The sequence below is a fragment of the Hemitrygon akajei genome, chromosome 12 (assembly GCF_048418815.1).
Source record: "Hemitrygon akajei chromosome 12, sHemAka1.3, whole genome shotgun sequence".
NCBI classification, from domain to species: domain Eukaryota; kingdom Metazoa; phylum Chordata; class Chondrichthyes; order Myliobatiformes; family Dasyatidae; genus Hemitrygon; species Hemitrygon akajei.
Genome location: NC_133135.1, coordinates 419,097 through 433,606, shown reverse-complemented (window position 1 = coordinate 433,606; position 14,510 = coordinate 419,097). Strand labels below are relative to the sequence as shown.

Here is a 14,510-nt window from a genome sequence, read left to right as displayed (position 1 = left end):
AATTCAACCCCATATCTTGACTACTATTTGGAGGCCAATATATGATTCCCATAATGGTTTTTTCACCCTTGCAGTTCCTTAGCTCCACCCACAGAGATTCAACATTCTCTGACTTTATGTCACCTCTTTCTAAAGATGTAATTCCATCTCTTACCAACAGAGCCACACCACTGCCTATGCCTTCCTCCCTGACTTTTCAATATAAAGTAGATGTTAAGCTCCCAACTATGGTTTTCTTTTAGCCATGACTTAGTGATGCCCACAACATCATACCTACCAAACTCTAATTATGTCCATCTTATTCCAAATGCTACTGTACTGCCTAAGAAGGTTGGCATCATTCAATGTCTGTAGTGAGATGCTGAAGATGTTCTATAGGTCAGTTGTGGAGAGCGCCCTCTTCTTTGTGGTGGCGTGTTGGGGAGGAAGCATTAAGAAGAGGGACGCCTCACGTCTTAATAAGCTGGTAAGGAAGGCGGGCTCTGTCGTGGGCAAAGTACTGGAGAGTTTAACATCGGTAGCTGAGCGAAGGGCGCTGAGTAGGCTACGGTCAATTATGGATAACTCTGAACATCCTCTACATAGCACCATCCAGAGACAGAGAAGCAGTTTCAGCGACAGGTTACTATCGATGCAATGCTCCTCAGACAGGATGAAGAGGTCAATACTCCCCAATGCCATTAGGCTTTACAATTCTACCGCCAGGACTTAAGAACTTTTTAAAAGCTATTATTAATGCTTTTTGAGATAGTGATTTAGATGCATATCATATTTTTTTACTGAGTTAAGAATTGTATGTAATTAGTTTTGCTACAACAAGTGTATGGGACATTGGAAAAAAGTTGAATTTCCCCATGGGGATGAATAAAGTATCTATCTATCTATCTATCTTCAGTGCTGCATTCTTTGCCTTTTGAATTTTGCTCCCCAAACATTTGTACCCAATCATTGGCCTGTCCTTCCTTACCTTCGTGTCACACCCATCATCTACTTGTAAACCTGCTGGCTCATCCTCAGCTTTATCATCCTGGTTCCCATATCCCTGCCACATTAGTTTAAACCACTCCCAAAATCTGCCTGCAAGAATATTGGTCCTCCTCAGATTCAAGTGCAACCTGTCCCTATTGTACAGATCCCACCTTCCCCAGAACAGGCCCCAGTTATCCAGAAATCTGAATCCCCACTCTCTGCTTCAGTTCCTCAGCCATGCATTTATCTGTTACCTCATTCTTTTCCTATCCTCACTGTCGCATGCCACAGGCAGCAATCCCAACATTACTACCCTTGAGATCCTGCTTCTCATCTCCCTTCCTAATACTGTATATTCTTTTTTCAGATCCTCCTCCCTTTTTATTCCTTTGACATTGGTACCAATGTGTACCATGGCTTCTGCTTGCTCAATCCCCCTTTTCAGGATATTGTAGACGCATCCCGAAAGATTTTGGACACTGGCACCCGGGAGGCAAACTACCCTCCATGATTCCTTTTTGCGTTCACAGAATCACCTATGTGTCCCCCTGACTATAGAGTCCCCTATTACTGCTGCCTCCTCTTGAGTTCCCTACCCTTGTGAGCCACAGGGTCAGACTCAGTGCCAGAGACGCGGGCACTGTTGCTTTCCCCAGGTAGGTCATTTCCCCCTCCCACCCCAACAGTACTCAAAATGGAGTACTTATTGTTGAGGGGGATGGCACAGGAGTGTTCTCCACTATCTGATGTTCTCCCTTCCCTCTCCTGACAGTAATCCATTTATCTGACTTCTTGGGTATCTTTAGGGTCACTACCTGCCTGTAACTCCTGTCTATCACCGTTTCCCTTTCCCTAACGAGCTGCAGCTCCAGTTACTTAACACAGTCTCTAAGGAGCTGCATCTCGATGCTCCTGGTGCAGCTGTAGCCATCGGGGAGGCTGGTAGTCTCCTGGAAATCCTACATCTGACACCTAGAACAGAACACTTGCTCAGTAGACATGCCCCCTATTTCTCAAGAGTTAATTTAGAAAAAGAAATAAGAAGTAAGAAATGAACTTCTTACCTTGCCTTCGCCTGTTCTCACCGAAGCTTTCTTGAGCCAAAGCCTTATTACTCTGACTCAGACTACTCCAACAATGACTGCTCCTACGATGACTGCTCCACTAGATGGTACCCCTCTTCTATAGAGTCTGCGCTTTTAAAGCTCTTCACTGGACTTGTGTGGGAACACTTTGTTGCGTCGAAAACTAGCTGCTTTTTAAAGTTCTTTGCTCGATCTGCACCTGGAACATTTCTGTTGCATCTGCACAGTCTCTGTCTCTCTGTCTCTCTCTCTCTCTTCCCCCCCCCACCCCTCTCTCTCCCTCTCCCCCTCCCTCCCTCTCCCCCTCCCTCCCTCTCTCCCTCTCCCTCCCTCTCTCCCTCTCCCTCTCCCCCTCTCCCTCTCCCTCTCTTTTCCATAGGATGATGATGGTTCCTTTCAGTCAGTTAGTGGGGTTTGATATGTGCATCCTGGAGTGGTTGTACAGGTCGATCCTTGATAGGCACTGCTTGCCACATCCTTGGCAGATGAGACCTGGAGAGGCAACAGGGGCAGAAGCTCTGTTGTGGCGCTTCCTGTGCCTTTCCTCTGTTGCCTCTATGAGCTTGTTCTCAGCAGCGTCCACACCTTTTCTGATGGTGTCCCTGCACTGTGAGCAGTCTTGAGCCAGATCCTCCCATGTTGACGGGGCAATGTCAGCTTTCTTGAGGCTCTTGAAGAGTAGGGGGAGTATCTAGCTCGAACAGTATGGGTTGAGGGTGTACTCTGCCCAGTGCTTCATTGGTGATGGTTCCTGGTCTGTTCAGCAGCTCGTGGAAGTGTTCTTACCATCTTTTCATGTGCTCTGACTTCTCAGTGAAGATGGATGCACTGTCCTTGCTCAGGAGTTGTGCGGTACTTTGTTTTGATGGACCATGCACAACCTTTATTGCTTCTTAGAAGCTTCTTGAGTCATTACAGTCAGCAAAGGCTTGTAACTCCTTGGCCTTGTTCACCCACCACTGGTCTTTCATAGCTTGCATTCAAAAAGGCACGTTTATTGGAACTTGAGTTTGAGTGTCGAAGAAGAGCCTGCTGTGCAGCTGCGTTAGCTCTTAGAAGGTCTTGCACAGATGGGTTGCTCTCATCAAACCAGTCCTGATGCCTGTGCTTGACTTTCCCCAAGGTTTCCTGGGCAGCGCTGTAGTCCGTTTCTTTGAAGGCATTCCAGTGCTCAGTAATATAGTCTGGTGAATTCTCAACCAATCTGCTTGGAGCAGTTTCCATAGAGGATTTCAGGGCATCAGCACACTCACGGTGTTTCAATTTGGTGGTGTTCAGCCTTCTGGGTGGTTTGGCAGTATTCAGTCTGCATGGAGGTTTGATCGATAGAAATAGATCCGACCACACCATTTGATGATCAGTTGAGCACTCAGCTCCACGCTTAACTCTGATGATACGAATGTCAGAGATGTCTTGTTGTTGGGTGATGACACAGTCAATGAGATGCCAGCTTTTAGATCGTGGATGCATCCATGTGTATTTGAGCTTGTCTGGAAATCTGAACAGTGTGTTAGTAATGCACAGTTTGAATTCTGTGCCCATCAAGAGGAGCAGTAGACCGTTACCATTACTGTTGTCAACCCCTTGGCGTCCAATCACACCAGGCCACACAGTGGAATCCTTGCCAACCCGAGCATTAAAGTCTCCCAGCAACAGCAGCTTATCAGAAGTTGCCACACTACTGATGGTGGTTTTTAGCTCACTATAGAATGCCTCCTTGACTTCACTGGGATTAGTTAGAGTTGGGGCGTAAACGTTGACTATGGTGAGGCGGCGCTTTCCTTGCAGAGGTGTACACAAGGTCTGGATTCGGTCACTTACAGCAACTGGCAGGATTGGTAGCTTTGCTGTTAGGCAATTCTTGACAGCCAAGCACATACCAGATTCTCTTCGTTCTTCTTCGGACCTGCCAGACCAGAAGAATGTGTACCCTCCTTTCTCTTAACAAAGCACACCCTCTCCAGCGAATCGAGACTCCTAGAGAGCCGCAATGACCACGTTGTAGACCTTGAGCACACAAGCAACAAGTGCAGTGCGTCTCTCTGGGCGATCAGAGTTAGCATTGTCCAACAGAGATCGTATGTTCCGTGAGGCGACGATCAGATTCTGCTTGTGATTCTTACCGCTAGAGTTAGACGACCCTCCAGCCGCGGTAGACTGGCCAGGTTGGTGTCAGCAGGCTTTGTTTGAGCCACCTTTTCTAGGCCCTTCCCTAATTGTAGGGTGAGCAGTGCCTCCCTAACAGGGCTGCTCAGACGCAGAGGGTGCTTCCTCACTGGATCTCCACTCTGTAATCCATGTGCAACCGCTCTCTCCCCCTGCCGCCTGCGTGCAGACTTGTGACTACGTCTCCTAGCTGGTCAAGCCTACCGCTTCGCCACATGTCCGTCGCTACAGGACTTGGAGGTATTGAGGATACCCCCACTCCTCAGAAAGGAACAGCGTGTGTGGCAATGGATCTTAGGTGAGTAGGGGGTTGCACAGGTCCAGACCCACCCTCTCGACATCCCCTCCCGGATCCAATGGCATGGTGGGATCCAAGACAGCTAGGGGAAGTTCTGTTGCAGTGAATGGCCAGACCAAGCTTCGATGCAAGGGATGCCCTTTCCGCGCTTCACGGCGCAAGTTTGCTAGATGGCCGTTGACCCTACGAGAGGGTTCATCCACCCTTTCTTTTCAAATCTTTTTATTATTATTATTATTCAAAAATAGCACAAGCACATCGAAGTAGCAACACTTACAATGCCTCACAAAAGAAGAAATTATCTTAAAGATTGACGCGCTTCATGGCACAAGTTTGCTAGATGGTCATTGACCCTACAAGAGGGTTCATCCGCCCTTTGACGGGTCTTGTTTCTCATCCTGCAGGGTGTCTAGCCACCCTCCTCATCAGACAAGCCTGGTAGGGGAGCCGGTTTAGTCACTGACCACCCGACCATGCGACAGGTAGTACTGGCTTACATGATACCACTCAAGTGAGTGGCCTGACCAGTATTCCAATCAACAAGCAATGTTCTATGTAGCAAACAAAAGCACAGGCATAGCAGGGGCCTGTACAGATGCCTGTGGCTACTTGCTGGATTTGCAGAAAGTGATTGGAGACAAGAGAGGTTGTTCCTGGTTAAATAGCATCTGTGGAGAGAGAAATCAGCCAGTGTCTAGACTAGGGGGTTCCCTTTCTGGGGTCCACAGACCCCTAGCTCAATGGTATTGGTCTATAACATAAAAAAGGTTGGGAACCCCTGGTCTAGACTCTTCATCCAAGGTTCTACGCTCTGTACAGAGAACCTTCTTGGTCAGCTTGTTTCTGGTGCATTAAGAAAGATGGCTTTACTAAATGTAGTAGGTGGAACAGACAAGGAGAATCAGTGGATGTGATGTACATAGAATACAAATCAGTACAAACCCTTTGCTACTCCACAATCAGTCCAGAAAAGTTTGGCCAGGTGGATTTAGAATTGGCTTGCCTGCAGAAAGCAGAGGGTTGTGGTGGAAGTACATTCGGATTGGAGGATTGACTAGTGGTGTCCCACAACGATCAGTTCTGGGACCTCTACTTTTCATGATTTTTATTAACGACCTGGATGTGGAGGTAGAAGGGTGGGTTGGCAAGTTTGCAGATGACACAAAGGTTGGTGGTGGTGTGGATAGTGTAGAGGATTGTCAAAGATTACAGAGAGACATTGATAGGATGCAGGAGTGGGCTGAGAAGTGGCAGATGGAGTTCAACCCGGAGAAGTGTGAGGTGGTACGCTTTGGAAGGACAAACTCCAAGGCAGCTCCAAGTACAAATTAAATGACAGGTTACTTGGTAGTGTGGAGGAGCAGAGGGATCTGGGGGTACATGTCCACAGATCCCTGAAAGTTGCCTCACAGGTAGATAGAGTAGTTAAGAAAGCTTATGGGGTGTTGGCTTTCATAAGTCAAGGGATAGAGTTCAAGAGTCGCGAGGTAATGATGCAGCTCTATAAAACTCTGGTTAGGCCACACTTGGAGTACTGTGTCCAGTTCTGGTCGCCTCAGTATAGGAAGGATGTGGAAGCATTGGAAAGGGTTCAGAGGAGATTTACCAGAATGCTGCCCGGTTTAAAGAGTATGCATTATGATCGGAGATTAAGGGAGTTCGGGCTTTACTCTTTGGAGAGAAGGAGGATGAGAGGAGACATTATAGAGGTATATAAGATATTAAGAGGAATAGATAGAGTGGACAGCCAGCGCCTCTTCCCCAGGGCACCACTGCTCAATACAAAAGGACATTGCTTTAAGGTAAGGGGTGGGAAGTTCAAGGGGGATATTAGAGGAAAGAATTTTACTCAGAGAGTGGTTGGTGCATGGAATGCACTACCTGAGTCAATGGTGGAGGCAGATACACTAGTGAAATTTAAGAGACTACTGGACAGGTATATGGAGGAATTTAAGGTGGGGGGATATAAGGGAGGCGGGGGATATAAGGGTCAGCACAACATTGTGGGCTGAAGGGTCTGTACTGTGCTGTACTATTCTATGTTCTATGTTGGAGGATGCAAAGAAGTTTTAATGTGATTGAGACAAAAGGGGTGAATGAGTATATGCATGGCAGATGTAACTTGCAGATGCAAGTATGACATTACCTATGGTAAATCTTAGACTGGGAAATGGATTCTCAGAATGGTGCTAGATAGGGAAAAGGAAGATACAGCAAGACTGATTGGCTAAGTTTTCAGGGAGAGTAGCCTGGGTGAACTCCAGTATACAATCAGGTGTTTAACCAACATCTCTGATGTTGCAGGAACTGGCGAAACAAACCACTGAGAGACAAGAAAAGGTCAATCTGCGCCTGGCACTGGATGCCATGAAGGTGAGAGGATGATGAAGGGAGGAGCCTCTGCATCACAACTGAGTCTTCAGGCACAGAGCCATAAGAGCCCGTACTGAATCAGAACTGTGTCTTCGAGCACAGAGCCCATACTAAATCAGAATTGGGTCTTTGGGTACAGAACCACAGATGGCATACTACAGCGCAACTGGATCTTTGCGCACAGAGCCTGTACTAAAGCACAATTGTGTCTTTAGGCAGAACCCATGAGCCCTGACTATTTGGGTACAGAACCACATAGCACATACTAAAGCACAATTGGGGCACAAAACCTGTACTAAAGCACAAATGGGTCTTTGGGCACAGCCCACAGAGTGCGTGCTAAAGCACAATTGGATGTTTGTGCACAGAACCTGTACAAAAGCACAACTGGGTCTTGGGTGCACAGAGCTTGTACTAAAGCACAATTGAGTATTCGGGCAGACCCCACGGGCCCCTACTGTTTGGGTACAGAACCGCAGAGTGTATACTAAAGGACAATTGGGTGTTTGAGCACAAAGCCTGCACTAAACCACAAATGGGTCTTCAGGCAGAGCCCACAGAGCATGTACTCAACTATAAAAGAGCCCAAAAGAGCAGGATCTAAAACACAATTGGGTCTGTGGGCACAGAACCTGTACAAAATCAGAACTGGGTCTTCGGGCACAGAGCCCGTGGAACTGGTACTAAAGTACAACTGGGTCTTCGGGCACAGAGCCCATGGAACTGGTACTAAAGTACAACTGGGTCTTTGGGCACAGAGCTCACAGAGCCTGTACTAAATAAGAACTAGGTCTTCGGGCACAGGACCCACAAACCCGTACTAAAGCAGACATGCAGCCTGCCAGAGATATTAACTGGTTCTAGGTGCAGGGATCATGGAAAGTCCAGGCAAGCCAAGGAATTCTTCATGCATGCGGGACTTCAGCTCTGTGATGAGATTGAGAAGATTGGAGTTGTTCCCATTGGGTAGATATGGTATCACAACGTGTCTTTTCAAAGTAAGGTTTCAGAACTGAAACACACAGTTGACAGAGTAGCAGGTATGTGGACCACAGATTACAACAGGAAATAGAAAGGCATGTCAAAAGGGCAATGTTATGATAGTCAAGGGAGATTTCAGCATGCAGGTCGACTGGAAAAATCAGGTTGGAGATGGATCTCAAGAGAATGAGTTTGTTGAATGCAGATGAGATGGCTTTTTAGAGCAGTTTGTCATCAAACTAGGGCATCAGTTATACTGGATTGGGTGTTATGAAATGTATCAGAGGTGATTAGGGAGCTTAAGGTATAAGAACTGTTAGGAGCCAGTGGTCACAATATGATTGAGTTCAACTTGAAATTTGATAGGGAAAAAGTAAAGTAGTATTTCAGTGGAGTAAAGGAAATTACAGTGGTATAAGAGAGGAGTTGACCAAAGTAAATTGGAGCTGCTGGCAGGGATGATTGCAGAGCAGCAATGGTGTGTGTTTCTGGGAAAAATGAGGAAGGTACAGGACAGATGTATTCCAAAAATGAAGAAATACTCAAATGGCAAATAGTACAACCGTGGCTGACAAAGGAAGTCAAAGCTAATGTAAAAACAAACCAGAGGGCATGCAACAAAACAAATATCAGTGGAAAGACAGAGGATTGGGAAGCTTTTAAAACCACACAGAGAGCAACTAAATGAATCATTAGGAGGGAAAAGATGAAATATGAAAGCAAGCTGGCAAAGAATATCAAAGTGGGTAGTAAAAGCTTTTTCAAGTAGGTAAAAAGTAAAAGAGAGATGAAAGTGGACATAGAACTATAAGTCTAAAGAAATAATAAGGGGGCTGAGGATATGGCAAATGGACTAATTGAGTATTTTGCATCAGGCTTCACTGCAGAAGACATTATCAGTGTGCCAGATGTTGAATGGACAAGGGAGACACGTAGGTAGCGATCCCTGTGGAAAGCAGAAAGTGAAGGGGAGGGAAAGATGTGCTTGGTGGTAGGAACCCCAAGCACAATATCAAGGTGGGTAGAAAATCTTTTTCAGGTATATAAAAAAATATAAGAGGGAGGAGAGTGGATATAGGACAGCTAGCAAATGAGGCCAGGGAAATAATAACGGGGGCCAAGGAGATGGCAGATGAACTAAATAAGTATTTTGCATCAGTCTTCACTGTAGAAGACATGAGCAGTGTGCCAGATGTTGAAGGGTGTGAGGGAAGAGAAGTGAGCGCAGTTACTATTATAAGGGAAAAGGTCCTCCAAAATCTGAAAGACTTAAGGGTACATGAGACCAAGCAGAATAGACCATTTGGTCCATTGACTCTGCTCCGCCATTCAATCAGCTGATCCAGTTCTTCCAGTCATCCCCACTCCCCTGCCTTCTCCCCATACCTTTGATGCCTTGGCTAATCAAGAACCTATCTATCTCTGCCTTAAATGACTTGGCCTCCATAGCCTCTCATGGCAACAAATTCCACAGATATGCCACCCTCTGACTAAAGCAATTTCTCTGCATCTCAGTTCTAAATGGACGCTATTTAATCCTTAAGTCATGCCCTCTTGTCCTAGAATCCCCTACCATTGTAAATAACTTTGCCATATCTAATCTGTTCAGGCCTTTCAACATTCAGAATTTTTCTATGAGATCCCTCCTCATTCTCCTGAACTCCAGCGAATATAGCTGCCAGATGTTCCTCATACAGTAGCCCTTTCATTCCTGGAATCATTCTCTGGAATCTTCTCTGAAACATCTCCAATGTCAGTATATCCTTTCTAAAATCAGGAGCCCAAAACTTCACAGAATACTCCAAGTGTGGTCTCATGAGTGCCTTATAGAGCCTCAACATCACATCCCTGCTCTTATATTCTATATTTCTAGAAATGAATGCCAACATTGTATTTGCCTTCTTCACCATTGACTCAACCTGGAGATTAAGTTTAGGGTATCGTGCACAAGTCGCTTTCCATCTCTGCATTTTGAATTATCTCTCCATCTAAATAATAGACTGCCTGTTTATTTCACCCACCAAAGTGCATGATCATACACTTTCCAACATTGCATTTCATTTGCCACTTCTTTGCCCATTCCACTGAACTATCTAAGTCTCTCTGCTTCCTCAACACTATCTGCTCATCCACCTATCTTTGTATCATCGGCAAATTTAGCCACAACTCTATTAATCCCATTGTCCAACTCATTGACGTACATTGTATAAAGCAGCGGTCCCAATACCGACCCCTGTGGAACTCCACTGGTAACTGGCAGCCAGCCAGAATAGGATCCCTTTATTCCCACTCTCTGTTTTCTGCCAATCAGCCAATACTCCACCCATTCTACTAACTTCTCTGTAATTCCCTGGACTCTTAACTTGCTAAGCAGCCTCATGTGTGGTACCATGTCAAAGGCCTTCTGAAAATCCAAGTACACCATATCTACTGCATCTCCTTTGTCTACCCTGCTTGTAATTTCCTCAAAAAATTGAAATAGGATTTTCCCTTAAGGAAACCATATTGGCTTTGGCCTATCTTGTCATGTGCCTCCATAATCTCATCCCTAACAATCGATTCCAACAACTTCCCAACCACTGATGTCAAGCTAACAGGTCCATTGTTTCCTTTCTGCTGCCTCCCACCCTTCTTAAATAGCGGAGTAACATTTGCAATTTTCCGGTCATCTGGTACGATGCCAGTATGTATCGATTCTTGAAAGATCATTATTAATGCCTCAACAATCTCTCCAGCTACCTTCTTCAGAACCCAAGGGTGCAATCCATCAGGTTTAGGAAATTTATCCACCCTCAGACCATTAAGTTTCCTAAGTACCTTCTCAATCGTAATTTTCACTGCACATATTTCACTTCCTCAACACTCTTGAATATCCGGTATACTGAAAAAGTCTTCCACTGTGAAGACTGATGCAAAATATGCATTCAATTTCTCTCCCATCTCTGCGTCTCTGAGTAGAATATCTCCAGCTTCATTTTCTATTGGTCCTATATCTACCCTCAAGTCTCTTTTCCACTTTGTATACTTAAAAAAGCTTTTGCCTTTATTTTGTTATTAGTCACCAGCTTCCTTTCATAAGACATCTTTTCCTTCTTAATAACCATCTTAGTTTCCTTCTGCAAGTTTTTAAAAGCTTCCCAATCCACTACCTTCCCACTAACTTTGGCTTCCTTGTATGCCCTCTCTTTTGCTTTTACTTTGGGTCTGACTTCACTTGTCAGCCACTTTAGTGTCCTTCTTCCATTTGAAAATTTCTTTTTATTTGGAAAATATCTGTCTTGCACTTCCCTCATTTTTTGCAGAAACTTCAGCCATTGCTGCTCTGCCGTCCTTCCTGCTAGTGTCCCTTTCAGTCAACTTTAGCCAGTTCCCCTTTCATGCCATTATAATTTCCTTTATTTCACTGAAATATCGATACATTGGATTTTAGTTTCTCCTTCTCGAATATCAAAGTGAACTCAATCGTATTGTGATCACTGTTCCCTAAGGGTTCATAGAAACATAGAAAACCTACAGCACAATACAGGCCCTTTGGTCCACAATGCTGTGTCAAACATGTACTTACTTTAGAAATTACATAGGGTACCCATAGCCCTCTATTTTACTAAGCTCGATGTACCTATCCAGAAGTCTCTTAAAAGACCCTATTGTATCCGCCTCCACTACCATTTATTGGCAGCCCATTCCACGCAGTCACCACTCTCTGCGTAAAAAACATATCCCTGACATCTCCTCTGTACCTACTTCCAAGCACCTTAAAACTGTGTACTCTCGTGCTAGCTATTTCAGCCCTGGGAAAAAGCCTCTGACTATCCACAGGATCAATGCCTCTCAACATCTTGTACACCTCTATCAGGTCACCTCTCATCATCTGTTGCTCCAAGTAAAAAAGGTCAAATTCACTCAAACTATTCTCATAAGGCATGCTCCCTATTCCAGGCAACATTCTTGTAGATCTCCTCTGCACCCTTCTATGGTTTCCTCATCCTTCCTGTAGTGAGGTGACCAGAACTGAGCACAGTACTCCAAGCGGGGCCTGACCAGGGTCCTATATAGCTGTAACATTACCTCTTGGCTCTTGAACTCAATCCCATGATTGATGAAGGCCAATGCACTGTATGCTTTCTTAACTACAGAGTCAACCTGTGCAGCAGCTTTGAGTGTCCTATGGACTTGGACACCCCAAGATCCCTCTGATCCTCCACAGAGTCTTACAATTAATACTATATTCTGCTATCATATTTGACCTACCAAAATGAACCACTTCACACTTACACACGAGTGAATCTGCAGATGCTGGAAATAAATAAAAACACAAAATGCTGGCAGAACTCAGCAGGCCAGACAGAATCTATGGGAGGAGGTAGTGACGACGTTTCAGGCTGAAACCCTTCATCAGGAATGAAGTAACATGGGATGGTGGAGAGGGGATAAGAAGTGAGGGGAGGGATGAAGTAGAGAGCTGGGAAGTGATAGGCTGGAGGGAAATGGGCTAGGGGGAAGGTGGAGAATTATGGGAAATAAAAGAGAAAGAAAGGTAGGGCCAGGGGGAGATTATAGTGAGGGGGGAAAAAAGAGAGAGAAAGAGAACCAGACTAAAATAATAGATAGGGATGGGGGTAAGGGGGGTCAGGGGTATCAATGGAGGTCTGTGAGTTGGATGTTCATGCCGGCAGGCAGGAGGCTACCTAGGCGGGAGATAAGGTATTGCTCCATCGACCTGCGTGTGGCCTCATCTTGACGGACAGACATGTCGGAGTGGGAGTGGTCTGAGTCAACTGGGGTGATATGCTGTATCCGGTATCCCTGCAAACGGAAGAAGTGCTACACCTGCCCCCACATTTCTTTCCTCACCACCATCCCAGGCCCCAGACAGTCCTTTCAGGTGAGGCACCACTTCACCTGCGAGTCAACTGGGGTGATATACTGTATCCAGTGCTCCCAATGTGGCCATTTATACATTTGGGAGACCCGCCGCAGACTGGGAGACTGTTTTGCCGAACACCGGCACTCAGTCCTCCAGCAGTAGCGGGATCTCCCTGTGGCCACACACTTCAATTCCACAGACCACTCCCACTCCAACATGTCTGTCCATGGCCTCCTCTACTGTCAAGATGAGGCCACACGCAGGTCGATGGAGCAATACCTTATCTCCCGCCTAGGTAGCCTTCTGCCTGCCAGCATGAACATCCAACTCACAGACCTCCATTGATACCCCTGACCCCCCTTACCCCCATCCCTATCTATTATTTTAGTCTGGTTCGCTTTCTCTCTCTTTTTTCCACCCTCACTATAATCTCCCCCTGGCCCTACCTTTCTTTCTCTTTTATTTCCCATAATTCTCCACCTTCCCCCAGCCATTTCCCTCCAGCCTATCACTTTCCAGCTCTCTACTTCATCCCTCCACCCACTTCTTATCCCCTCTCCACCATCCCATGTTACTTCACTCCTGATGAAGAGTTTCAGCCCGAAACATCGTCACTACCTCCTCCCATAGATGCTGTCTGGCCTGTTGAGTTCTGCCAGCATTTTGTGTTTTCACTTCACACTTACCTGGGTTGAACTCCATCTGCCACTTCTCAGCCCAGTTTTGCATCCTGTCAATGTCCCGCTGTAACCCCTGACAGCCCTCCACACTATCCATGACACCCCCAAGCTTTCTGTCATCAGCAAAATTACTGACCCATCCCTCCACTTCCTCATCCAGGTCATTTATAAAAATCACAAACAGTAGGGTTCCCAGAACAGATCCCTGAGGCACACCACTGGTCACCGACCTCCATGCAGAATATGACCCATCTACAACCACACTTTGCCTTCTCTGGGCAAGCCAGTTATGAATCCACATAGCAATGTCCCCTTGGATCCCATGCCTCCTTACTTTCTCAATAACCCTTGCATGGGGTACCTTATCAAATGTCTTGCTGAAATCCATATACACTACATCTACTGCTCTACCTTCATCAATGTGTTTAGTCACATCCTTAAAAAATTGGATCAGGCTTGTAAGGCACGACCTGCCTTTGACAAAGCCATGCTGACTATTCCTAATCATGTTATGCCACTCCAAATGTTCATAAATCCTTCCTCTCAGCATCTTCTCCATCAACTTACCAACCACTGAAGTAAGGCTCATTGGCCTATAATTTCTTGGGCTATCTCTACTCACTTCCTGGAACAAGAGAACAACATCCGCAACCCTCCAATCCTCCAGAACCTCTCCCCTGCCCTCCCCATTGATGATGCAAAGATCATTGTCAGAGGCTCAGCAATCCCCTCACTCACCTCCCACAGTAGCCTGGGGTGCATCTCGTCCAATCCTGGTGACTTATCCAACTTGAAGCTTTCCAAAAGCTCTGGCACATCCTCTTTCTTAAAATCTATATGCTTCAGTTTTTTTCAGTCCGCTGTAAGTCATCCCTACAATTGCCAAGATCCTTTTCTGTAGTGAATACTGAAGCAAATATTCATTAAGCACCTCAGCTATCTCCTCCGGTTCCATGCATACTTGATTGGTCCTTTTCTCTCATGTCTTATCCTCTTGCTCTTCACATACTCATAGAATGCCTTGGGGTTTCCCTTAATCCTGTCTGCCAAGGCCTTCTCATGGCCCCTTCTGGCTCTCCAAATTTCAGCTA

The 14,510-nt window shown here is 45.8% G+C and overlaps 1 protein-coding gene across 2 annotated transcripts in view; it reads left to right on the top strand.

Annotated features, from left to right (window-relative positions):
* Window positions 1-14,510, top strand: part of LOC140736658 (guanine nucleotide exchange factor VAV3) — a 464,504-nt gene that overhangs the window by 218,110 nt on the left and 231,884 nt on the right. Inside the window, exon 11 of one of the 2 annotated variants that reach the window (XM_073062465.1) lies at window positions 6,823-6,891. The exons of the other annotated variant lie outside the window; for it this stretch is intronic. Within the exon in view, the coding sequence (XP_072918566.1) occupies window positions 6,823-6,891 (69 nt within the window). The remainder of the gene's footprint in view (window positions 1-6,822; window positions 6,892-14,510) is intronic. 2 annotated transcript variants of the gene reach the window in all.